This window comes from Chelonoidis abingdonii, chromosome 19 (genome assembly GCF_003597395.2).
Source record: "Chelonoidis abingdonii isolate Lonesome George chromosome 19, CheloAbing_2.0, whole genome shotgun sequence".
Classification (NCBI taxonomy): domain Eukaryota; kingdom Metazoa; phylum Chordata; order Testudines; family Testudinidae; genus Chelonoidis; species Chelonoidis abingdonii.
In genome coordinates this window covers 39,536,327-39,561,422 of record NC_133787.1, presented here as the reverse complement: position 1 = coordinate 39,561,422, position 25,096 = coordinate 39,536,327, and the positions used below count along the sequence as shown (strand labels likewise).

At 45.9% G+C, this 25,096-nt stretch overlaps 1 protein-coding gene across 3 annotated transcripts in view; it reads left to right on the top strand.

Annotated features, from left to right (window-relative positions):
- ANKRD11 (ankyrin repeat domain containing 11) overlaps positions 1 to 23,793 on the top strand; it is a 249,862-nt gene extending 226,069 nt beyond the window's left edge. For 2 of the 3 annotated variants that reach the window (XM_032764255.2, XM_032764254.2), the window contains 9 exons: positions 5,033 to 5,203; positions 6,131 to 6,334; positions 8,753 to 8,895; positions 9,375 to 9,522; positions 10,563 to 17,269; positions 19,530 to 19,628; positions 19,742 to 19,885; positions 21,171 to 21,263; positions 22,558 to 23,793. In XM_032764255.2, the coding sequence (XP_032620146.1) occupies positions 5,033 to 5,203; positions 6,131 to 6,334; positions 8,753 to 8,895; positions 9,375 to 9,522; positions 10,563 to 17,269; positions 19,530 to 19,628; positions 19,742 to 19,885; positions 21,171 to 21,263; positions 22,558 to 22,743 (7,895 nt within the window). In that variant the 3' untranslated portion in view covers positions 22,744 to 23,793. Of the gene's footprint in view, positions 1 to 4,373; positions 4,471 to 5,032; positions 5,204 to 6,130; positions 6,335 to 8,752; positions 8,896 to 9,374; positions 9,523 to 10,562; positions 17,270 to 19,529; positions 19,629 to 19,741; positions 19,886 to 21,170; positions 21,264 to 22,557 lie in introns of all 3 variants that reach the window. The other variant, XM_032764256.2, reaches the window with a different exon arrangement.
- Positions 23,794 to 25,096: the final 1,303 nt, after the last annotated feature.

Here is a 25,096-nt window from a genome sequence, read left to right as displayed (position 1 = left end):
CAAGCTTGTCAAACACTCCTGGCTGTTGCTTCCTCCTTACCAGCTCACTGCGCCGTCCCATCTTGGAGACTCGTCTCAGGAACTGTTCTTGAGAGCTGAAAACCATCTTACTTCTTCCTAGGAACTCCTAAATAGTCTGTGATCATAGAACAGAATAGCTGTCTGTAATGACAGAGTGTGGGTCTGGTTTACTTTGCTGCTTCGGTTGTGTCTAGGTAGTTTTGTTCCATAAGGAAGTGATAGTTGAACGGACAGTTATGACATTTTACCACTCAACTCACCTGCAGCTCATCTTACTGGTTAAGCTATCACTCCAAAGACACCATGCTGAGAACACATGTTCCTTACATATGTGTTCAGACTCCTTTCTGAGGCTTCTCCTTCCACTCAACATGGGCTCTGCTTTCACCATTACTATTGGGAAGAGTATTACACTGGTTGGACATATTTAGTAATGAGCAGCGCTTAAACTATAAACATCATATATTTGCTGATTGCCATGCAAGGTGCATCATTCTCTTCTGTGGTGCTCCAAAAGAGCATGTGTTGTGATGTGTAGACCCAGTGGGATGGGTTAGATAGATACGATATGTTTTGCTTCATGGATTGGTCTCAATGGTTTCGTATGGCCGTGATGGTCAGAATCCAAACAGGCTGGAAATGATTGCATTGGTTTGACATTTATTGCTGTTTCCAGAGTGGTGTGAAAAGCCTAACCTGTTATCTCCTAGTTACTGCTTGCAGTATAATTCTAATGTTAATCATTTTTGCACCAAGGATTTCCAGTGAGTCCCTTGCTAGTAGCAGACTTTGCACCTGGAACATGCCAACCCAGGGTTAGCAAGGTAATTTTAGTAATAATTTATAATCTAAAAATCTTTCAGTTTTTCAACAGTTTTCCATTTCCAGAATCCCTTGCTACCCTCCAGATAAACAATCTAATTTGGCTTGGGATACATTACAGGGAATCGTGTTATGTAACATAGGTTATTCTTGGATCACCACCACTAAAAGTACACTGGCATACACAGCATTAGTGATGCAACGGTCTCTTCTGTGTTTCAGTGGGTCAAAATGTCGTTGAGCTACATAGAGAGAAATCAGTTGTTTGTATCTGAACATAGCCCCATTTGAAAGTGGAGAACTTAAACAGATTTTGTATTTAAATCTGATCTTGTAAACTCTGTGATGAATGCAAGACAGATGATCCATTCCATCAGCCACTACAAACACTTCATATTGATTTGCTGGGAACCCCAGTCTATTCATTACCATTTTTTTGAACATTTAGTGATTGTGGGTTGGCGTTACACTAGGTTGGACAGCAAAGTTAAAAAAATAAGAGAAACATCTCAATTTCTAATTGATTCATAGCTCTCAACACAGCATGAGTGAGGAACATACAGTGTTTGAGTCTGTCAAAGATGGTTCAGGTACTATGTGGCAGCTTTTTAATTTAAAGGGACATGCCAACATAAAAATCTCATTTTTTTCACTTACTGTTGTTGTAAGGGACATTTAATATGGCTGTAACTGAAAAAAAAAACTGGAAAATATTTCTGTATTTTTGCAGTTCATTTGCTTTTGCCTAGTCATTTTCACTCATTCTCCTGTACAAGTTAGCTGGCCAATCAGTTTCCCTTTTTGTTCTTGTGACTAGTTTATATAGCAACAGAGGAGAGAGAATGAGACTTTACAGACAGGAAAATGTGATTGTAAAACCACAAAAATCAGCCAAGGGACTTGGGGCAGAATCCCAAGGAAAATGACTTGTAACTAGCTTTTGGAAGTTGCCTAGATTAAGTTGACAGAATCCTTTTAAATCTAAATAAGACAAACCGATCTCGGGCAACATGATGGGTTAAAGAACTAGCATTTCATCTGAGTTCACACTGATGGATAGGATGGTTCTGGGGATCTCACTGTAGTCTGATGTGGACACTCTTCCTATCCAAAAGTCACAGAATAGTTAGGAAGAGTTAACATGGTGGTCTGCTCAGGTTAGGAGGGAAGTGCATTGGTAAAGCTGTGCAGGGAAGGCTGTATAGTCTCACGAGAGCTTCCACAAAAAGCTTGACCCTGCACACTCTGGGCATATTGGAATGCTGCCCTAGGCCCTCACTAATGGTTGGCTTTTTGCTAATGCTACTTGAATTATACAAATCTAATGCCTTGGAAAATATTTGATAGAGATATTACAAACCGCTATGTGTAAGTCTCTCAGCTATTCCACTGGAAACCCACTTTGACTCCCACTTCCTGCTCTTGGCTCTCTGCTTCAAGATTCTGCATCTCCAACCCTGTCCCTGTGGCCAAAGAGAACTGGGCAGGAAACTGTAATATCCCCATTCTTTTCTGGTCTGTTGAGAAACCCCTTGGACCCAGGTTTCTTGCACGGAATTGCAGACCACTTAATTGTTTGTAACCCTGTTTTTGAGGGTGTTAGCAACCCTCATCAAGCTTGTTGGGTGGGAGGGAAATCTCATAATAAACTACAATGCTAAGATGCTTGTGGGATCATCTGGGAGAGAGCTGGTATAGGTGAAGTCTCAAAGTATTTTAAAACTGTTAAATTTAAATAAAGGTGCTGAGGTAGATATGCAGGGGGACTCCTATCCTTGTGTAACAGGATACTTCCCAACTTGCTATGTTAGACACCCGCCGCCCCCCTCAGATTTCACTACAACTTCTGCAGGGCTATCCCCTACTGGCTAGCACTGCCTCCCGGGGTATTGCTGTCCAGCCAACTGCAAGAGTTAAGGCTATTTCCATACTTAAAAAGACTTTTCCCCCCTAGCTTGCTCCTTTGAGAAGTGAACACGATCGGCTAAATAGTGCAGGTTCTATTTAACCTGCAAAGCTGTGGGCAATTCATCAGGGGCTTTACATTTTTATTTCAAGACTACAGTGTAACTAAGCACTTTTTCAATGCTCAGATTTCTGAAGCAAAAACTCACTAGCATGAATTCAACATAAAATTATAGGACGGTTTGTGAGGATACAGCTGTGGGAACCATTCGTCGGCATCTACCAGTTTGATAGGTGTTATCTGCTTTTTCTATAAATGGGCCTTTCAGAATTCAGCTTAGATCATATATGTACAGCACTTCTTAGAATTAGTTTTAAATCACTGAAATACATGTAATGTTTGGATTGTTTATAGGGATGTGTGGACAGGGCCGCCAAGAGTGGGTTTGGGCCCTAGTGAAAAAATTTTTCGGGCTCCCCAGCAAGGGCGGACCAGCTAAACAGGGCCGATGAAGCTGGGCCCCCTTCCAGACCACCAGGCCCCGGTAATTTGTACTGGCTTCCCTCCTCTCGTCGGCCCTGTGTATGGAGAGTCCTTATCTTCTCCCCTCTCTCCTTTACCTTGTGTTTTTGTTTTTGCACTGTGGATCCAGGACAGTCCTGGAGTTTCTTTTGGTTTTGTGGGAGTTTATTTTGGAATTGGTGTGTCTTTCTGTTGCTATTTTATTCTTTTTGACAGAAATTAAATAAAACCAGCTGGGACATCTCGGCCAGACAAACCTAACTTTTATTTCTTAAACTCTCTTGTTGAGATTATAAACTCAAACCCCACCCCTCTGTCTGAGGGACTTGCAGTGCCTTGCCTGCTGCTCTGCAGACCCAACAGAGAGCACAGTCAGACTTGTACCATCTCAGAGGTCTGCTAACAGGAGGAGTGTCACTACGGGATGGGGGAGTGACCAGGAGTGAGTGTTAATTCTGGTTGCATGGGGAAAAGATCAGTGTTTCCTAAGAGGAAATCAGAAAACTGCTGAAGAGAAGCTGCATATTCAGAAAGGTGCAGTGTACATCTGAGCTGAAAGAAGCAAGAGTGAGGTAGCAAATCCCACAATACTTTGAGAGTCTAGTTCTCACTGGCTATCTCTGGCTCGTGAGAGCAGTGATAGGCGACCTGGGGAGAGTCCTGGGTTTAGCGTTGTTCCCACACACATTGTAGGTCACAAACAAACGTTGGCTCTGGGCAGCACCCTCATTCCTCCCAGCAGGAGTTGTCTGCAGCTAGACCAGTTAGTTACTGGGAGCAAAAAACTGCTCTTAAGAGTTTCTTCCCTCCCTATTGATTGGTTTCACAGAGGTAGGTAGGGGAAGGGACCCAGCTGAATAAGCACTGCAGCAGGAGAATGTACCCGAGGTGATGCAGGAACGAGACGGACAGTCTGCTGTAACCTTGGAAGGAGGGCATCCGCCGGGCAGTGTTTACGCACACTGTATCATGGGGATTGACGTGATATTTTTAACAGTTCCAGTGATGAGTACAGGACCTGCCCTAGCTGAAGGGGATGAGATGGCGACATTTCAGAGCTGTTACAATGTATCTTGTTAGCACTTTCTGTTGCTGCTTTTAGATGCCTCCAGTTCAGTCCATGCTGTGGTGGTGTAAGGCTGGTACGCTCCTCGAAGCACCATGGCATGAAATGGAGGTTCCTAGAAGCAAGATGGAAGGTACAGTACTGAGAGTTGGCCTCCGTGTGCGTTCATTCTCTCCCCCTCCTGTGCTGCTGTTTAGGGAGGATGGGGTAAAAGAGCATCTAAACGAAAAAAAATACCAGTTAGGAAACGGCCTACCTGCCATCAAAGTGACCTACGGCAGTCAATGCTGAGGTAAGGCGTCCCCCACTCGGCAATATTCCACTGCACGGAGGTGTTGCGGGGCTCTCTGGCAGCCAGTGAGGTGTGCTCTTCAGTGCCATGGCTTTTAGTGGTTCTGAATGAGGGTATCTGGCAAAGGCTAGTGCTTCTAACCCAGGTTTGTTCACCAGTGGTTTCATTATACTCTGTAAGACACTGACAAGAGTTATCAGATGCAATGATCCGGCTTAACCATCTCAATGTAAAATGATAGTTTTTGTTCTACAGTTACATCCGCCACACGAAGAAGACAACTGACATGAATGGGGAAAGCTATTATTAGCACTTGTCTGAAAAATGATTGTGAATTTCAGCTGTGGAAATGTCTGTAGCATGAAACCTTCCCCTTCCCTTTCTGTCTCCGATTGCATCACAGAAAAGCAGGGTCCAGAACGGAAGAGGATTAAAAAAGAGCCTGCCGCTAGGAAACCTGGCTTGCTGTTTGGAATGGGGCTGTCGGGAATCAGGGCTGGTTACCCACTCTCTGAGCGCCAGCAAGTCGCCCTTCTTATGCAGATGACAGCAGAAGAATCTGCAAATAGCCCAGGTGAGAGCTGAAAGTGAGGTGTGGGTGGATGAGTCTGAGCTCATATTGAATGGGACTTGGTATGCTTCTGCTTATTCGTAAACAACCACCATGGTCACAAAATAGACATGGGTGAGCATGTGTACCAGTGGTGTCTACCTGGCACCCAGGACATGTGTTTTAAGGTTGGTAGCATAATTCTTCTGCCTCTAGACTACAGTACGAGAGTCTGGAAATGAATTTAAGGAATGCAAATGCTTCACTCCTGACAAATATTCCATCTTCACCTAATATCACTTAATGATATAATGTAGTAAATGTTTTTAACATGGAATTAATATTTCAATATACTGTAGTAAGTAGCTGTTGCCAATATGGTCCCCTGTGGGGTTTTATGTGTGTTTATATAATCTGTCTGTGTATCCCTCTGTCTTACATACAGAACGGTGGAGTATCTAGGGACCTTCTTTTTGTTGCTGTCATTCTTAATATGAATCTAGTTTCAAGTCACTCTCACTTGATAGTAAGTGAATTTCTGAATATTCAGGGCTTCTCCCAAGAAGTGCGCACTATCCTTCCAGGCAGTTAGTCCCTCACATGCACATGGGGAAGATCACTTTGTCACTTCCCTTTGGAAGTAAGAGTTTGGGGTACGAGGAGACACTTTGCCCTCTCTGAAATCATAGGGTTGTCTATAATCTGTACAAGGGTTACTACACCCTTCTCCAGTCTGTGCTTCAGCACAGCCTACAATTTTATATCTGTGTTATACATACACAGGCTTTCCTCTGTCTCCACATCTGGTTCAGAGGATCGGTTACCTCCGAGTGCCTTGCAGCCAGTGCTTCAGTGCAGCTGCTGGATTAAAAGTATTGCAACAGCTCCCTCTGAGGGCTCTGGTTTTCCTTGAAAGTGCAGTTCTTCACCGTATTTCTCTTCTCCATGCAGTAGATACAACACCAAAGCATCCTTCTCAGTCTACAGTGTGTCAGAAGGGAACTCCTAACTCTGCCTCCAAAACCAAAGATAAAGTAAATAAGAGAAATGAGCGTGGAGAGACTCGGCTGCATAGAGCTGCCATCCGAGGAGATGCCCGGCGCATCAAGGAACTCATCATTGAGGGTGCAGATGTCAACGTTAAAGACTTTGCAGGTAGCAAGTCCAGCTGCAGTTCAGTGATCTGTATTAACAAGCCAGGAGCCCAAAGTGCAGTCTGTGGTTTGTATGTGCCCAGTGTCTCACCTTGCCTTTAATAAATATAGGAATACCCAGGCCAATGAGACCGAGTCCCTTGAGTCCGGTATTCCATCTCTAGACTGACAGTGGCCAGGACCAGACACGATAATGGACAGTTGTAGAATGACCTGTACATAGGGAATTTTTCTAACCCCAGGCACTTATGCGTTGTGGCATGAACCATGAGCTTAGGGCAGTGCAATGGAATGGTGAGTCTCAGAATGAGGTGTGAGCAGTTTCCATCCAGGAGAGGATGGAGCCTTGCAGACTGAGATCCGTAGTCCTTGCAAGTCTTAGATCCTCATGAAAGATGAGGGCAGGTGCGGTGATTTGCTTTATTTATAATCATTCAGTGTGACCCAGCAAAGCCCTCAGACGGTGAATTATTATAGGTAGAGCTTGTGACAACGCCTGTAGTTAAGCTTGCCCAACACTTTCTAATATAAGATCCTATGTTCACTTACTTGTTATAACTTAGTCAAATGAGAACCATTTGTGCTGAAATTCTCCCTCTCGGCTGTTTGCCTTAGGCTGGGTTTGGATTTTTGTTTTGTTTTTATTTTAAGTTCGGCTGTTTTCAAGAATGAGATTTGGGACAATACATTTTGCACATGCCGAACAGTTTCTTACTCTCCCTGTGTAAAACTGCCCGAGTTAGGCCATGTTATATGTCTGAAAAATCTCAATTTGTCCATGCTCAGTAGAGACAGTAGAGTTTGGCCACTGAATTCTGAGACAATTCCATCTGTACTGAGCATGCTCCATCCCAGGATTGCAGAGGTGGAGCAGGACTCTTCCTGCAATTGCTCCTTCAAGCTTTTGGGAATCAACTGTGGCACCAGAACTGAGAACAGGGAGCCTGTTTCTCCATGCTCTCAGGATTCCCTCTGCTGGTGCCCAGGCAGCGAGGAGGAGGAACCTGTCTATCCCAAATGCAATAAACAGAAATTCACGGAAGCCTGTGACCTGTCCCTGACTTTTACTAAAAATAACTGACAAAATGGTGCTGACGGTGGGGATGGCTGAAGCCTGAGTAAGAGAGCTTGAGCCCCACCGCGGAAGGAAGAGGTCCAACACTCCTCACCCCTGGAGGCTGGGAGCTCCAGTGTCCGTCCCGGTGGCTCAGAACTGCGGCGGCCGCCTGCAACATCTGGGAGCTCTGGCCTACCACCTCAGGGCTGGAAGATGTCACAAGTCTCTGAAGGTCACAGAGTCAATGACATTCTTGACCTCTATGACACAATCTTACCCTTAATCACAATTATACACACAGGAGGGCTGAATTAAGGTTGCACTGACGACCTTAATTCTGGCATTTCCCAGCTTTTGAGCCCTTGACTTTGTGGCCATAACATTCTTTTAAAGTAGCTTTTTGGATGTAATAAGTAGATATGCTTAGTCTGGATCTCTGTATGTTTAACATTGGTGTTCTGCTGACATGTGTTTTCGTTGTGAGTAATTTCGTTCACAGATACCCCTTTTTAATAGTACAAATGGAGGGTTCTGAATGGCTCACCCAGTGCTATCAGCAGAATACCCAAGGGGTAGTACACACCTACTGGGGAACTTCCAAACATTCTGCTTAGAAATCAATCTGCTGCCCATGTCTGACAGACATTTTTACATCTTTCCCTCATTCTTCAGAGGTTTGTTTGAGAATAGGAGCTTCTGTTTCTGCAGAGTTCATCTGTTTCCACGCTTAGTCCTTTCCAGAAGTCATGGTTCTGTTTGTGACGTTACAATTGCTTGCTGTGAAATGTTGCAGATAGCCTGTGCGCTGTGGGTTCAGCTAGGGGTACACTGTATGAACAGGTGAATTTTAACCCCCAGTCCTAACTGAGTGACAATGTTCCTCCTATCAAAGAGTTAGAGGAGAGAGAAACAATGACCTCTAATGAGAGCAGAGCACCAGGAAGTGTCAGCCGCCCTTCCATTTCATTCACTGAATGGTCTCCGCTTTTGGAGTTCGCTAAGCGGAGTGAGCTCTGCAGGACAATTGGCCGTAGCACCTTGTGTTGCCAAACTGAAAAGCTGGATGGACTCAAGTACCAGATGTCGAGCTGGCAAAAAAAGTTGCTTTCCAAAGCAGAGCTGCTGGCATCCTGGCCACGCAGGTCCTGCAGTGCCATGTGCTGGTTGGGTAGAAGAGCCCCATGTCAGCAGGCAGGCCACAGGCGAGCTGCCATAGCAGCAGCCAGCAGCATCTATTTAGGTTACTGTGATACTGTTCATAATTATCTACAGTAAAAATTTGTTGCCACATCATGCTGTAGTCTAGCTTGCAGGTAATAAAGTTATGACTAATAGCTGCAATGAGTGTTTGTGTGCTGGCAGGCTGGACAGCATTGCACGAGGCGTGTAACCGAGGATACTATGATGTCGCAAAGCAGTTGCTTGCTGCCGGCGCGGAAGTCAACACAAAGGGGTTGGATGACGACACCCCGCTGCATGATGCAGCTAATAATGGGCATTTCAAGGTTGGTTCTTGCTGGATTTAGTAGCCATTTTTTAGTGATTCGTTACAAATAAATGTTTGATTTTCCTGTGCTTCAAGTAGTATCTGTCTAGGCAATTGCTATTTCATTTATTTTCATTTCACTGACAGGCATGTTGCATCTTCCCAGGTGAAAATCTTTTTCCAGCCCCTGTGCTTTTAAATGTTGTGCTAGTTTCTTCCCTTTGTGTCACAGACCTTGGAATTGTAGGATGGAACTTGCTACCAGAATACAGGTTTGCGTTTCCCCCCATAAATTTGTCCTGCCATTTTCTCTGTTCCTCATTTCAATCACTGTGTCCATGTCACTGGGTGACAGGGCAGGATGAGCAGCCAGCTCTGACCCCAAACTAACCTCTTTCCTGCTTGTCTGTCTGAACAGCCCACAAAAGTGAAGGGGACTGAAACATCTTCCTTCGAAACTGAACCATACTGAGATTTTGAAGTTTTTCTCATTTTTAGGTGGTAAAATTGTTGTTACATTACGGAGGGAACCCTCATCAAAGCAACAGGAAGGGAGAGACGCCTTTAAAAGTCGCTAATTCCCCCACCATGGTGAATCTACTCCTGGGAAAGACCACCTATCCCTCTAGTGAAGAGAGCTCAACAGGTGAGGTGCTGACCTGTGCGGGTGTTGGGATCATGGGCCATCGCCATAGTGGCAACCTGCTACCACAAAAGCAGTAAAATGCACAGAAGTTATAATAGCCCGAAAACGCCTACATGCTACTTCAAAAGCCAAGTCAGTCCACAGTCAAGATGTTCAGATGCTTACAAAACTGATCCTTTGCTCAGAGAGCTCTGCTGCTCATCCTGGAGAGCCTACAGCTAAAAGCATCCTAGATGTTTCCACCTTCCACAACTGGGGATGTAGGAGGAGAGGCCAGGCCTCAGGTAACTGGGTCCCATATCATTCTGGGTTCAAAGACTGTCACCAGCATTTTGACTTGCACCTGGAAGCAAGTGTAGAAATTCTCGCACACCTGTTGTGTGTTCATTACCGCCTACCCCTGGGAAAGCAAGGTGCTGTTTTCTGCATTTATGGAAACTTCCAGTCATGTTCCACTAAATGGCTGTAGTCTAGCTTGCAGGTAATAAAGTTATGACTAATAGCTGCAATGCCTGCACTGGATGGGCAGCTTCTTACCTAGTGGAAGTTTGAGAGGCACTGCATGCCACTGCTCCTCCAGGAGAATCCTGATGTTAGAACTGTGCTCACTCTGAGTACTCTCAAAGAGTTATTTTCAATTGCATCCTACATAGTTTTGAAACTACTTGGGTATTCTTTCCAAAGGAATGTTAAGCTCACTCTAGGCTCAGCCAAGATGTCTGCTGTGTTCAATGTGTGGGAAAGGAGGCTGCTAGCTTGAGATTTCAGAGGAGGGAGAAAGGGATAGCTCAGTGGTTTGAGCATTGGCCTGCTAAACCCAGGATTGTGAGTTCAATCCTTGAGGGGGCTACTTACGGATCTGGGGCAAAATCGGTACTTGGTCCTGTTAGTGAAAGCAGGTGGCTGGACTCGATGACCTTTCAGGGTTCCTTTCAGTTCTAGGAGATAGGATATCTCCATTATAAAAAAAAAAAAAATATGCATATTTCTCCTGAAAACAATCTACAGGGGTAATGCTTTATGCTCTTTTTTCCTCACAGAGAGCTCGGAGGAGGAGGACGCCCCTTCATTTGCACCTTCCAGCTCCGTCGATGGCAATAACACAGACTCTGAGTTTGAAAAAGGCTTGAAACATAAGACCAAGAGTCAAGAGCCCCCCAAAACAATCACGCCAGTAAAGGATGAATATGAATTTGATGAGGATGATGAGCAGGACAGAGTCCCGCCTGTTGACGACAAGCATTTGCTGAAGAAGGATTACAGGAAGGAGACTAAAGCAAACAGTTTTATTTCCATACCCAAAATGGAAGTAAAAACCTATACTAAAAATAACACACTGACACCAAAGAAAGCTGCCCATCGCATCCTGTCAGACTCATCGGACGAAGAGGACACCGGTGTGGCTTTGGGGACTGGCGAGAAGCTGAGACTCTCGACTCACTCGATACTGCCCAGCAGCAAGACTCGAGAGCCCTCCAACACCAAGCAACAGAAGGAGAAGAATAAAGTGAAAAAGAAGCGGAAAAAGGAGACAAAGAGCAAAGAGGTTCGGTTTGGCAAAAAAAATGACAAATTTTGTTCCTCTGAATCAGAGAGTGAAAATTTGGAGAGTGAGGAGGATGATAGAGACTCTGAGCACAGCTCTAGCTGTGTAAAGGACTCTAGGTTAGTGTTAAAGGAATCCTCCTTGTTCAACTCTCTGTCTGCCTCTTCCACCTCTTCTCATGGGAGTTTAGCTTCACAGAAACATAACCCTAATCTTGCAGACCAGCACTCCAAGCACTGGAGGACAGACAATTGGAAAACCATATCTTCTCCAGCATGGTCAGATGTCAGTTCCTTGTCAGATTCCACAAGGACGAGACTGACAAGTGAGTCAGACTATACGTCGGAGGATTCGAGCTTACAGTCATTAAAGCCAGTGAGAAAGAAGCAGGAGCACAAAAAGAAAAATAACTCTCACAATGCTGTCTCCGAGAAGAAGAATTCATTCCATGCCAGTGTGGACGGAGCAATTCCAAAGCTGGATAAGGAGGGGAAGATTGTTAAAAAGCATAAAATGAAACACAAACACAAAAACAAAGAGAAGGGACAGTGCCCGGTCAGCCAAGACATTAAAATAATCAAAACTTTTTCTTTTGAATATGAGGACTCTAAGCAAAAGCCTGACAAGGGTTTGATAGAGACTGAAAATCCAAGTGAAAATAAATTAAAAGTGTTAAAACATGAGCGAGAACAGTGTAAGAAGGAAGAAAAGCTACTGAAAAGTAAATTGGAGGAGAAGGAGTGGTTGTTTAAAGATGAAACTGGAAAAGCCTCCAAAGAAGAGAAATCGTTAAAAAAACTCAGAGAGGGGAATAAAGACATCAGCAAATTTTTCAGAGAGGAGAAGTCAAGTAAAGAGAAACCCATAAAGGAGAAGTCTCCCAAAGAGGAGAAACCTAGAATACACAAGGAGGAGAGAAAGAAAAAATCAAAGGACAAGCTGTCAAAATCTGAAAAGAAGAATGATCTGAAGGAGGAGAAAATTACTAAATCAGAGAAAGAAAAAACCTTCAAAGAAGAGAGAGAAAAATGTAAAAAAGAAAAAGTTTACAAAGAGGAGCCTGGATTTGATGAGTTTAGTAACAAAAGCCAATTGCTGGAAAGTGAGGACACAAAATTCAGCCTTTCGGATGATCAGCAAGAGAGATGGTTTTCTGATTTGTCATTTGATTCGTCCTTTGATTTCAAAGGCGAGGATAGCTGGGATTCTCCAGTGACAGACTTCAGGGAGATTAAAAATGACGGCATGGCAAAACTAATCATAGAAACAGTGAAGGAAGAAGTTAAAGACAAGAAAAAGGAGACTAAAACCAAGGAAAAGAGAGAATGCAATGAAAAACGCAATGAAAAGGAAATATTATTCTTAAAAAAGAGAGAGCGAGAAAGCGTCGACAAAAACCCTGAGAAGAAAAAGGACCAAACTGAAAAGCATAAAGGCACTCCTAGTTATCTGCCTGAAAAGGACAAGAAAAGGAAAGATTCTGCAGAAAGTGTTAAAGAGAGAAAGGAAAAAGATCCAGGTGAAATCAACAAAGAGAGAAAAGATTCCTCTGATAGCTGTAAAGACCGAAAGGACATAAAAATTAAACAAGAGGAGCCCTATCGAGATGAGTTTAAAGAATATGGTTGTGAAACATTATTCAAGGAGAAATCTGACCCTGAATTCAGTGGAAAAAATATGGAGAGTGGGGAAAGGCACCATTCAGGGAAAGATAAGGAGAAGAAAGATGCTCCTGATAAGGACAAGAAAGAGAAACTGAAACCAGAAAAATATAAGGAGAAATCCAAAGAAGCAGATAAAGAGAAAAATGAAAAAGTTGTTGCTGAGAAAAACCAGAAAGACAAAGAACTGGATAAAAGCTTTAAAGAGAAGAAAGATACTAAGGAGAAATACAAGGATCTGCATACCAAAGACAAAGAAAGGAAGACTTCTTTTGACTATATCAAAGAGAAGAAAGAGAAAAACTTCTCTGGAGATAGAGAGGACTTCTCTGAGAAAAGAGATGAGAAAAAAGGGAGAGAGAAGAGCTGGTACAGCATCGCAGATATCTTCACAGATGAAAGCGAAGATGAGAAGGACGACTACAGCGGATTCAAAATTGGTGAGGCCGCTGGGAGTGAATTGCATCGAATGGACAGTCTACAAGAAAAAGATGATAACATGGCTGCTGAAAAGGAACTTTATCTTGCCGACAGGCACAGAAAGTACTCTTCCGACAGGCAACATTCAGGAGAGAAACAGAAAGATAAAGACTCCAAAGAGAAGAAAAAGGATAAAGGATTAGCAGAAAGTGGGAAGGAGAAAAAAGAGAAGAGTTTCTTCGAAAAACACAAAGAGAAGAAGGATAAAGATGCTGTCGAGAAGTATAAAGACAGGAAGGACAGAACCTCAGTAGACTCCACCCAAGAAAAGAAAAACAAGCAAAAGCTCCCTGAAAAGGCCGAAAAGAAGCATGCTGCAGAGGAGAAGGTAAAAAACAAGCATAAGGAAAAGATGGATAAAGACCATTCCAAAGAAAAGAAGTCTTCAAAAGGAGGCGAGACAGAGAAGAGCCTGTTGGAAAAATTGGAGGAGGAGGCCCTCAATGAATACAGAGATGACTCCAATGATAAAATAAGTGAGATTTCTTCTGATAGCTTCACAGACCGAGGACAAGATCCAGGACTAACCAACCTCTTTGAGTCTTCTAACCTTTCTCTTATGGATGCCTCTGAGGAAAAGTATAAAGATTCTCTTCCTTTGCCCTGCTTGCAAGACAAACTCAAGGAGAAGGAGAGGCACAGGCATTCCTCATCTTCATCAAAGAAAAGTCATGAGAAAGAGAAAGCAAAGAAGGAAAAAACAGAGAAAAAAGAGAAAATGGATGAATTTAAAGACTCCAGCAACAGAAAAGATTCCAGTCAGTATGAAAAAGAATTCTCCGTGGATGGGGAGACTTTTGGCATTTCCTACAGCATGAAAGCTGAAGTTGAGGAAGAACTGGACAAAAACATTGACTATTTGTTTTCTGAAAAGAAAGATAAAAATGATCCTGAGAGAGAGCTGTCAAAGAAGGCTGAAAAGGAAAAGACTTATGGTTCCAGTACTATCAGCACAGTCAAAGAGAAGAAGAAGAGAGAAAAACACAAGGAAAAATGGAAGGATGAAAAGGAAAAGCATAGAGACAAACATACAGATGGATTTTTTAAACATCACAAAGATGAGACGAAGTCTGTGCTTAAAGATAAGGACAGCCCTCAAGTTATCACATTCAAAGATAAATCAAAGGAGGAGAACCTCAAATTTAGTGAAACCAAACCTAAGGAGAAACTCAAGGAAAACCAAGAGAGAGACAAAACAGAGTCTCTAAAGATCAGTAATGGAAATGATAAAATAACATTGTCCAAAGATGCTGGTAAGAAAGATAACAGGCCTAGAGAGAAGCTTCTGGGTGACGGTGATCTAATGATGACCAGCTTTGAGAGGATGCTGAGCCAAAAAGACCTGGAAATTGAGGAGCGTCACAAAAGACACAAAGAGAGAATGAAGCAAATGGAGAAGATGAGGCACAGATCTGGAGATCCCAAATTAAAAGATAAAATTAAAACCTCTGAAGAGATGCGTAAGAGGAGTTTGGATTTGACCACAAAGAAACCACTAGCACTAGATACTCAGCTGAAGGACAAAAAGCTCAAAGAACTAGGTCCACTGACTCCCATATTGTCACCAGATAATAAGCCACAGCCTGCTGTGGGGACAGATTCAAAAGACTGGATAACTGGCCCTCAGCTGAAAGAAATTTTACCTGCTTCTCCCAGGCCAGATCAGAACAGGCCCACAGGTGTTCCAGCTCCAGCTTCTGTAGTTTCTTGTCCAAGCTATGAAGAAGTGATACAGACACCAAGAACTCCTTCGTGCAGCAATGAAGATTACACGGATTTGATGTTTGATTGTGCTGACTCTCAGCACTCTCTGCCCATATCCACAATGTCCATGAATGCATGTTCTCCATCCTTTTTTGACAGATATTCAAATGCTTCAAGTGGACTCCCTGACAATCCAAGTCAGACTCCAACAAGGACAATACCCTCCACAAACCTTTATCGTTCAATCTCTGTGGATATAAGAAGGGTCCCTGAAGATGAGTTCAGTGCTGGAGACAAGTTTTTCAGGCAGCAAAGTGTCCCAGCAACATCAAATTATGATTCTCCAGTGCAGCATTTGATGGAGGAAAATGTCCCTCTTCCTTCTGTTCCTCCAGAAAAGTTTCAGTGTATGTCTCCAGGGTATTATTCACCTGACTATGGAATTCCATCACCTAAAGTAGAAACTTTGCATTGTGCGCCTGTTGGCAATGTTGTCCAATCACCTGAAAGCATCTTTTCTGGTTTACAAGCAAAATCCTCCCCCACTCATAGAGATGAGCTGCTTGCACCTTCTGTAGAAAGTGCTCTTCCCCCTGATCTTGGCATGCCTTTGGATGCCACAGAAGAGCAGCAAGCTACTGCTTCTATTTTGCCACCAGAGTCTACCTTTTTACCACCTATTGAAGAAAACCATTTTAGTTCAGCTATTTCAGAGCAGAACCATATGGACTGGGATAACCCTCCTTCCAGAAACCCTGATCCTCCCATGCCTCCTAGCTTAATTGGTAATCCATCTGACCACCCTGTCAGTTGGTCAGTGGAATCGGAACTTCTAATGAAATCTCCTCAGAGGTTCCCTGAATCCCCTAAGCCGTTCTGTTCACTGGACCCAATACATCCTGCACCCGTGCCCTTTATTTCTACAGATTCTCCATACCCAGTTTCTCCTATTTCATATCCATTGTCAGTATCTGAACCTGGGCTTGATGAAGTAAAGGAAGAGGCTGAAGAAGCAGTTCCAGGAGAAATCGCAACTGCAGAAGAGCAAGCTCCTTACATGTCCCCTACTAGACTAGACACTTTCTTCAATAACTGCAAGCCTCTTCCAGAAGAAACACCTGAGATTCCTTCAGAACCCCCTTGCATGCCGACAGAAACTCAGGCAGAGGCTGTTAACACTTTGGAAAACAGTAACGTAGCACCTGTAAACCCGAAAGAGCCAGTAACGTGGCCTGATCCATTCACAAACTCAGAAGATGATTTAGACCTTGGTCCCTTCTCGTTGCCGGAATTGCCGCTCCAAGCTAAAGATGTTCCAGATGCTGAAATGACTGAAGTGGCACCGATTGAAGAAAGCTCAGTAGCTACCCCGGAAGTCATAAATACTGGGGTCATAAATGTGAGTGTGTCTGTCACAGCTTCCAGTGAGCAGGAGGAGCTACCGCCTAATCAGCCAAGTAACTTACTGGCTGTGGAACCAGAGCCACAGCCCGAGGAACAAAAATTGGAAGTGACTGCACCAGAAGCTACCTCGGAAGCACTGAATGTACCAGAAAAGAGAAAATTAGATGAGTCCGAGGCACAGAGTTCTCAACAGACTGCATCAATAGAGCTTGCTCAGCCAGAGAAACAAGAGGCAGAAACAAACCATGAAGAACTGCCCTCATCAAACTGTGTAGCGGAGAGTGGATCTCAAAGCAGCTTGGCACAAGCGAACACTGCTGAGAGTGGGGTCGTGCAAGACAGTGCTGCAGTACGAAGTGGGAGCCAAGTCTCTTCCACCCAGACAGACACACCCCAAGGGACTACTCCAGTAGAAACCATAGAGCCAGTACAAAAACCAGTAGCAGAAGTTTCCAAACCACCCAAAATAGAAGAGATCCCACAACGAATTACCAGGAACCGGGCTCAGATGCTGGCCAATCAAAATAAACAGAACACTGCACCTTCTGAGAAAGAGTTTCCTCCGGTTTCTGCACCTTCCACACGTGCAAAAGGGCGAGTGACGGAGGAAGATGATGCTCAAGCCCAACATCCACGTAAACGCAGGTTCCAGCGTTCCAGCCAGCAGCTACAGCAGCAGATTAACACGTCCACCCAGCAGACGAGAGAGATGATACAGCAAACACTGGCAGCGATTGTAGATGCCATAAAACTGGACGACATTGAGCCCTATCACAGTGACAGATCAAACCCATATTTTGAGTATCTTCAGATCAGGAAAAAGATTGAAGAGAAGAGGAAAATCCTCTGCTACATCACTCCCCAAGCTCCGCAGTGTTATGCTGAATACGTCACCTACACAGGCTCCTACCTGCTGGATGGCAAGCCACTGAGCAAGCTTCACATTCCAGTGGTGAGTTAGCCTCACTATTTCTTCTCCTGGCTCCATTCTCTGTATGAAACAATACAGCCAAGTCAAGCCTGGGTGTCCTCCAACATAGTCAAAGCACAGTTCTGTGTTAGTCAAGGTGGGACCCCAGCTGTGTACCTGGCTTTAGAATGCCTTTGGAACACACTTAAGATTACAAAATTGAGCCTTGCTATAAGGACAACTGTATTATCAGTGGGTTTTGCTGTGTTTGTATAGACAAGACTTTTAAATGGTGCTTAGGAACTCAAGATTTGGAACCTTAGATTGTGTTTCTATGAAGCCAATGGATTTGAAAGCCAGAAGCCAAAACTGCTTTTCTAAACAGTATACTAATTAGGTATTGCAACTGTAAGACCATAAGCAGGAGCAGGGCTGTCCCTGCGAGTGGGCAGTACGGGTGGCGGCCTGACAAAGGGGGCGCCCTGCGCAGGGTTTGCCTGATTCCTGCCTGGGTGCAGGAAGAGGGGCAGGGGTTGGGGTAAAGGGGATACAGGGCGGGGGTTGGGCACAGGAGGGGCAGGGGTTGGGGTGAAGGGGACACAGGGAGGGGGTTGGGCGCAGGAGGAGCAGCAGGGGTTGGGGTGAAGGCACAGGAGGGGGGTGAAGGGGGTGCAGGGATATGGGATACAGGAGGCACAGTGTAGGGATTAGGGTGCAGGAGGGGACAGGGGTGAGGGGAAGGTGGAGAGCCCATGGGGGCCAGTGGCACCAAAATGCAAGTTCTCCCAGAGTGCCATTTTCCCTAAGGCCGGCCCTGAGCAGAAGATAGCGACTCTTAACTTCTGCCTTTTATTTTACCAAGGCTGAAGTGTGTGACTGGCCAACAGGGGTGACCCCTTGGCAATGGAACAGCTATTTCTCTGACAGCTCCACTGACAGAGTTTGTCAGTGCAAATGCACCAATAGCCTAACACTTCGAGTCAGGAAATACAGGCTCCCAGCCTCCAGGGAGGTCGTTCTGGATTTGACTAATGTGAACTTCCATGTGCTGCTGCAGTTAATGGAGAATACCGCAGCTGGTGGAACCTTCCTTCTTTTCTCCCCAGAGCAGTGCTGGATTCTGTACAAGTGCATGTGTTGGGAGGCTTTCACTTTGTTAGAATAAGCTTTACTGAAATAAAATATTACACTAGGCCTCCCTTTGGGGAGTGTAAACAGTTTTCCCTGCCTGAAACACAGCTCTCCGAGGAAGTCATTGGGAAATGGTCCCACATTCTTACCATCTGAAAGTTGTGCTTCTAGTAGTAAGTGAACTGGCAGGGCTCTACCTGTTTCATGGGAAATTGAATTCTCTCCTCCAGCATATTCCACAAGGAACGTGAGGAATGAGAACAAGGGCCAGCTCCTGCAATGAGCTGCCTGGCACCCCGTTGAAATCACTAGGACTCAGCACAAAAGTTTGTCAGCATCCATTTTCTTGCAGAATCAGTGCCTGAATTGATGCACATCTTATCTGCTGTGAAATCATGCGCATTATAGGTGGCGAGCACACCTGTTTGTCCCAAAGAATAGCCTCCACTTAGCTTTCTGCTCTGCAAGGCACCCTGTTCTTTGGGGGTGATTGGGCCCATAGTGTGAACAGGAAAAGACTCTAGGATTCTAGCCCAAACTCTGCTCTACATCAGTGTTGTCCCGTGCACACTGCAAACCCAAAGTTGTGTTGAAATATGGACACACCTCACTGTGTGCTGCCCACCATGAGCAGGGACTCTGCTGCCCAACATGCTTCACATGTCCTCATGCCATTTGTTCACTCGATGACCTCAAAGCGCTTCACAGAGTGTCTTTGTGATTCCCCGAAGGGGTGGGTGGTTAAAGCATGTGGCGATGGAAGCCTCAGCCACAAGAGCCGTGCTCACCTCTGTGTACAGTGCCTCTTCCCCTGCTTTGCATTCCCCTACCCTGCCTGGTCACAGCCAGCTGTAAGGGATTGTCCGTTGCCTCCCATCTGCATGGGAAGGCCTCCTCCACTACTACACTGGCACAGCTCCGTCTCCCTGGCAACTGAATGATTTAGCAACACATCATCAGCCTGAGGGCGATCATTGTATAGTCCACTCAAAGCCTGGGCCCCTGTGTAGCAGCTGAGAGCGCTGGCCCCGCTCCTGAAGGGACAGCAAGCTCCAAAGCAATTGCAAAGGGTGAGCAGCAGCAGCCTTAGGAAGCCAGCTCCATGCTGCTCAGCGTGAATCCAGCAAGTGTCCCCGTTTGTAACAGTTTGTGCCTTTCTGTGTGTCTGTAGATTGCCCCCCCTCCGTCGCTCGCGGAACCCCTGAAGGAACTCTTCAAGCAGCAGGAGGCAGTGAGGGGGAAGCTGCGACTCCAGCACAGCATAGAACGGGTAACTGAGAGCCGCTGGGGGATTCCTCCAGGGGCGAATGGTGCTTAACTCCCTTCACTTGAGAAATGAAGGGCATGCATCACTCACTGGGTTACTTTCTCCTTTTTCCTCAGGAGAAGCTGATTGTTTCATGCGAACAGGAGATCTTAAGAGTTCACTGTCGGGCAGCAAGAACCATTGCTAACCAGGCAGTGCCCTTCAGTGCTTGCACCATGCTGCTGGACTCCGAGGTCTATAATATGCCTCTAGAAAATCAGGTCAGTGGCCATCTTAAGAGTGGTTAAATGTGTCTCAAAGGTCCGTTTGTGCAGCTGCCCGTGTGGGATGTGCTTTCCAGAGTGATGGGGGTAGGGAGGCCTTAATATGCTTCCCACCCAGGTACCTACAACTCCCTTCCCCTACACAGGGGTGTGATGTGGGAGATCTCACAGCATGTGCTGCTGTTGACTAATCTGACTTGTTTGCCAGAGGGTCCAAGTCACAAGTTCAGCTGTCCACTAGGAGGGGGGAAAAAAATGTGTCTGTGAATGACATACAGGAGCCAGCATTATATGCCTGTTTAAAGATGGCAAAGCCCCCTGATCTGTCTGCAGGGTGCAAAGCCCCCTCTGCCTCTCCTTGTGAGCAGAACCATCTGCATCTGAGAGAGGTTTATTTCGGTACGTTCTGTGCAGCTGTTCCACGATCCCCAGTTGTTTTGCACAGAGAACAGAAATCTGTGGAATGACTTTCTTAGAGAAGACTGTCTTTGAAAAGCAAAACTGCATTGCACAGCCCACAGAGATGGGCTTTTTTCCTTTGATTCCACGTAGTGTGGAGCTGGAGAAAGCTGAGAAGGATTAGCATAGAAAATGAGTCAGACTTCAGCAGTCTGTAGTATTGTTCAGCTTCATAAGAATTTAAAATTAGCTGAAGTAGGATAGAGCGATTACATTGGCACCTCCTGCTGGCCAGAAGCTTTGTAGCTGCACCACTAACCTGCCAGAAAGCTGTCATCTCTGTAGAAAGCACACTGCTGCATTGCAGAAGCTGATTCCTGTGCTGCAGACAGTATAGTGGCATTCATTAGTGATCCAGCATATTGATCCATGCATCTGATTTACCTCTCAGCATTTCCCAGGACAAAAAGGAAAAAACGTTATGGAAATCTCCATGTAGAAGACATTATGATCTGGGGCACAAGTTCAAGGACTCGGTGAGCTGCAGGTGTTCCGTTCGCAAAGGAAGAACTGAATGAGTTTAGTATGAACAGATTCTGAGCTGCAGCTCCCTGTGAGGAAGGCAAGGAGGGAGCTTATGTGTATAGCATCCACCACTCAGGCTGAAACCTCTAGCAATGTGCTGTGAAAGCAGCACAGAGCTGCATAGCTCATTATTCCTCCCTGCTGGTGCACTTCTGGCTACTTCAGACCCACCACTCTTCTTTCTTCCAGGAGTGTGGTGGGTTTGTGGGGGGGAGGGGTTCGCACCTGTCCGATAAGCTATTTATTTTATTGATATGTTTTAACTGTGTAATTCCGCTTTGTGCTGTTCCCTGTGCAGGGAGATGAAAACAAATCCGTCAGAGATCGTTTCAATGCTCGCCAGTTTATTTCCTGGTTACAAGATGTCGATGACAAATATGATCGAATGAAGGTGAGAGCTGCGTGACCCTGCTGTTCTTTGGGGATTCCAGTGCACTGGGTTTGCAGCATTTCCAGGAGTCAGGAGTGGATGTTGCTAATCTGTAACCTGCTTGGGATATTCTGATTGGCATTTGAAAGGAGAAATGGGGGAGGGTTTCAGTCTCTCTTGTGACAGTGGTTGCTGATCCAGTCAGTCAGTGGAATTCCTACAGTGAGCCAGAGGCAGCTGTCCCAGAGCAAAGGCCCTAACCCCTGCTCTCCTGCATGGCAGCATGAGTCACTGCTGCTGGGCACCTGGGAGATTTGTGGTTTCCAGAAATCTCTGCTAAGGGCAAGGAGCCCCTAGGAGACAGTGTTGTGAGCAGTTCTAAATGCCACAGCTTGCAGTACACTGGGAATGGGGAAGTGCCATGCAGAGAGCAATCTCTGCTGCGAGCTAGGCAAGGACAGGCTCTCTGCTGTTCTGCAAATGGGGAAAACGAGGCAGACTGAACTGGCGCATGATCACAGAGTAAGGCTGCGGCAGAATTCCTGACTCAGCCCTGTGCTTGTTGCTTCAGGCCACACAGTTTCTTCTTTTCCATGGTGTTTGGTCTGCCAAGCAATAGCCAGCTGCTGCACGCTGGCTGGCTGGAAGTCCCTTAGGTAGATTTTCTGACTAAGATACTTCCATGGCCGCCGCACAATCTGTAATGTATTCATCCTCACAGCACGGCTTGCTGCAGAGCAATGCTATTGCCCCATTTCACAGATAGGACCTGAGGCACAGACACTTACCCTAGATCACAGAGACAGAGCAAGGACTTGAACCCGGGTCCCAGGCGAGTGCCCTAACCAGTGAGCCACCCCTTCCTCTCTTGCTTCCTTCATCTTTCACACAGAGGTGGAGACTGCAGGTCGCAGTGTGCAGTGCCGCATATTGGTTGGGCCTGTATCACCATGTAAAGGTGAAAGCCACAACCAGGCTGCAGCATTTGGCCTGTGTTCAACCAGCATTTCACACTGACTGCCTCCAGGGCTAAAAATTGTTCTAATCAGGCCTGTTGTTCCGAGGTCTTACAGCACCTCTGGAGGAGTGGGGCCCTCTCAAAATCCTGTTCAACAGACTTTTTTCCTTCTGACAAGGACACCCAGTGTCCGCTGTGGAGCCTGTCCCTGGCTGGGAATGTCTGTCCAACATGATAGCTGCAAACTCCATTGTCTTGCCGCCAGAGTGCAGTTGTTCAGTACAGTCAAGTGATTGTTGTCTTGTCTCTTCTCTCCCATGAACCCCTGTCTCTGCTGGGCATTCGGTTCTGGTGCAGACGTGCCTGCTAATGCGACAGCAGCATGAAGCCGCTGCCTTGAATGCGGTGCAGCGAATGGAGTGGCAGCTGAAGGTTCAGGAGCTGGATCCAGCTGGACATAAATCCCTCTGCGTGAACGAGGTTCCCTCATTCTACGTGCCGATGGTTGACGTCAACGATGACTTTGTGCTCTTGCCGGCATGACAATACAAAACTAGGAGACATTCTCCCTGAAAACTGGCAAGGGCAGGAGCCCTCCGAGGACGGATGCTCAAGCTCACATTCCTCCTTACCACTTACTGATGAATCTCTGGTCAGAGGAGGAGGAAGCATCTATCGGCAGAAAACAAAACAGTAAGAAAAATAATTGCACTTTCTTCACAACGTCTCCCTCACTTCTGGACTGATCACAGCTACGCCAGGCAGCCGGAGTGGGGGAACGCATCTCTTTTCAAACCGGTTGCTGCAGCAAAGGGCAGCCAGCCTGCACACAGCAATGAGCGTCTGAATGGACAAGGGGGAGAGACTGACGGAGGCAGGAAGGAGAAAAGGTTCAAGGACACGTGTATTGCAGAAGCTGCTGAGCAGGGCCAGCACCCATGCAGTTCATGTACTTGTGAACATGGCGATTTCAAGCTCTTTGTTTTCCATTTGTCCGCACATCTCCTCTCGGAGAAACTGCAGAGGAGACGGTGCGTTTTTTATATTTCTCGTTCCATCCTGGTTATGGCACAAATTAAAAGCAAAACTAAAAGGAAGCATCCAGCTTTCCCAGCTGCGGTTCTGGAGGTGCAAACGGCTGCAGCTCCGGACCCCGGACGCCTTCCGAGTCGTCATAAAGTAGCTGCTCGTCACCATGTTTGGATGAGTGAGGAGGCACCTGGCACGTTATGCACACATGACTAGTACGGTGAGTGTCTACCGCGAAAATGGTGATGCAGAGCAAGGACTTTGCCGATCATGTTTTTAATGGAGTAAAATCCATGTGGTTTATATATTTTTTTTTCCTTTAATCTTGGGCATTTTGTTTCTCTTTCTGAGAACATAACTTGAAAACACTACAGAGCCAATACTCATATAAAGAAAATTGTATTCCATAAATGCTGTACAGTTTTTATATACATTAACAATGTACTTTTGCTGCCTTCTAGATAATTTATTTTGCAACACATTACTGCACAGTTGTAAATAACTTATGTACTGTAACATCACTTTCAGTTATGTGTAAAGAAATAAATAAATTAATTAAAATTATCTTTGTATGTATAGTTCACCCTAGGCAGCACTTTCCCTCTCAAGGAAAAAACTAAGGGCCAAAAAGGTGTGCAGTGTTCAGTATTTCAAACCCGCCTCCTGGGATTCAGGCCTTGCAGGCTCACTCCATCTGCAGTCCGTGCTATGGAGCTCTCCGAGCGTTGACCTCTTCTTTTAACACAGTTTAGTTTTTTCCTTTCCCCTTGCCCTTTTGAGTTCAGTGGAGTAGTGAGACCCCCCTGCACAGATTCAGAAGCTGTGCATCAGATTTAACGAGGGAGTGGGGACAGGAGGAAGAAGGAGGAATCCCACCCTGACACATGCTAGCTTGGGGCCTAGAGGAATTCAGAAGATGTTACTTGTACGTCTGGGCTGAGAGACAGACAATTTGCCCCATTTCCTCAGCCTGAGCTGCTGTAATCTGGGGAGCCAGTGATTCAGAGCCACATGGCATAGGGAAGGTGAGGCAGTCAGATGGCGCCTGTAGCCATTTCTTCGTTGTGAGCAGCCATTCTAGTGCACTGTTAGTATTGTGAATGCTGGATAAGGAAGCCGGTTGCTCTCTCTGTCATGTATGGAAATAAACCACCACAGCTGGGAAGGTAACCGTGAGGGTGAGCTGGGGCCAAAAGATTCTCTGGCGCCACCAAGCTGCAGCCATTGGGTACCCAGCACCACTTCGCTTGTGGGATCCTTTCTGCCTCGGTTTTCAGGGTGTGCTGGATATGCTGTCAGGCGTTAATGAGCAGGCTGGGGCCTAGCTGTGATTTTGATCCAGCTCCATTGGCTCAACACTGCAGCAGGTTCCAAACATCTGGGGCCATGTGGCGCTCTTGGCCCTTGTCTGAGGCTTCAGTTAGCTGTGGCCAGCAGGGGGCGCACTGTGCAGGGAGATGCACACACCCGCCTGGAGCATTTCCTGTGATGTGGCCAGCAAGGCTTCCACTCGCTTCTGAGAGTTGGAATGAGCTGCTTTTCTGGGTTAGTCAGGACTAAAGTGTGCTTGATGCAGACTAGCTGATCAGGTTGGGAAGGTGACTAATTAGAGATTGAAGGAACACACCCCTGCATCCCACAGCCTGTCTGGAGGCCACCTTCACCACGGCACTGGGAGCGCAGATTCCAGCCTGCCCTGTTCTGCAGGCTTGTTCCTGGTGTTGGGTGCAATATCCCCTCGGAGAAGCCAGCTGTCTGTCTCTGGTCTTGAGAGCAAAAGCTCTTAGTTGAGGAGCCAGAGCCCAGCAGGAGGCATTCCTCGGTTGTGTGCTCGAAAACCTCCTTTGGTACCACTCAGCCAGCCACA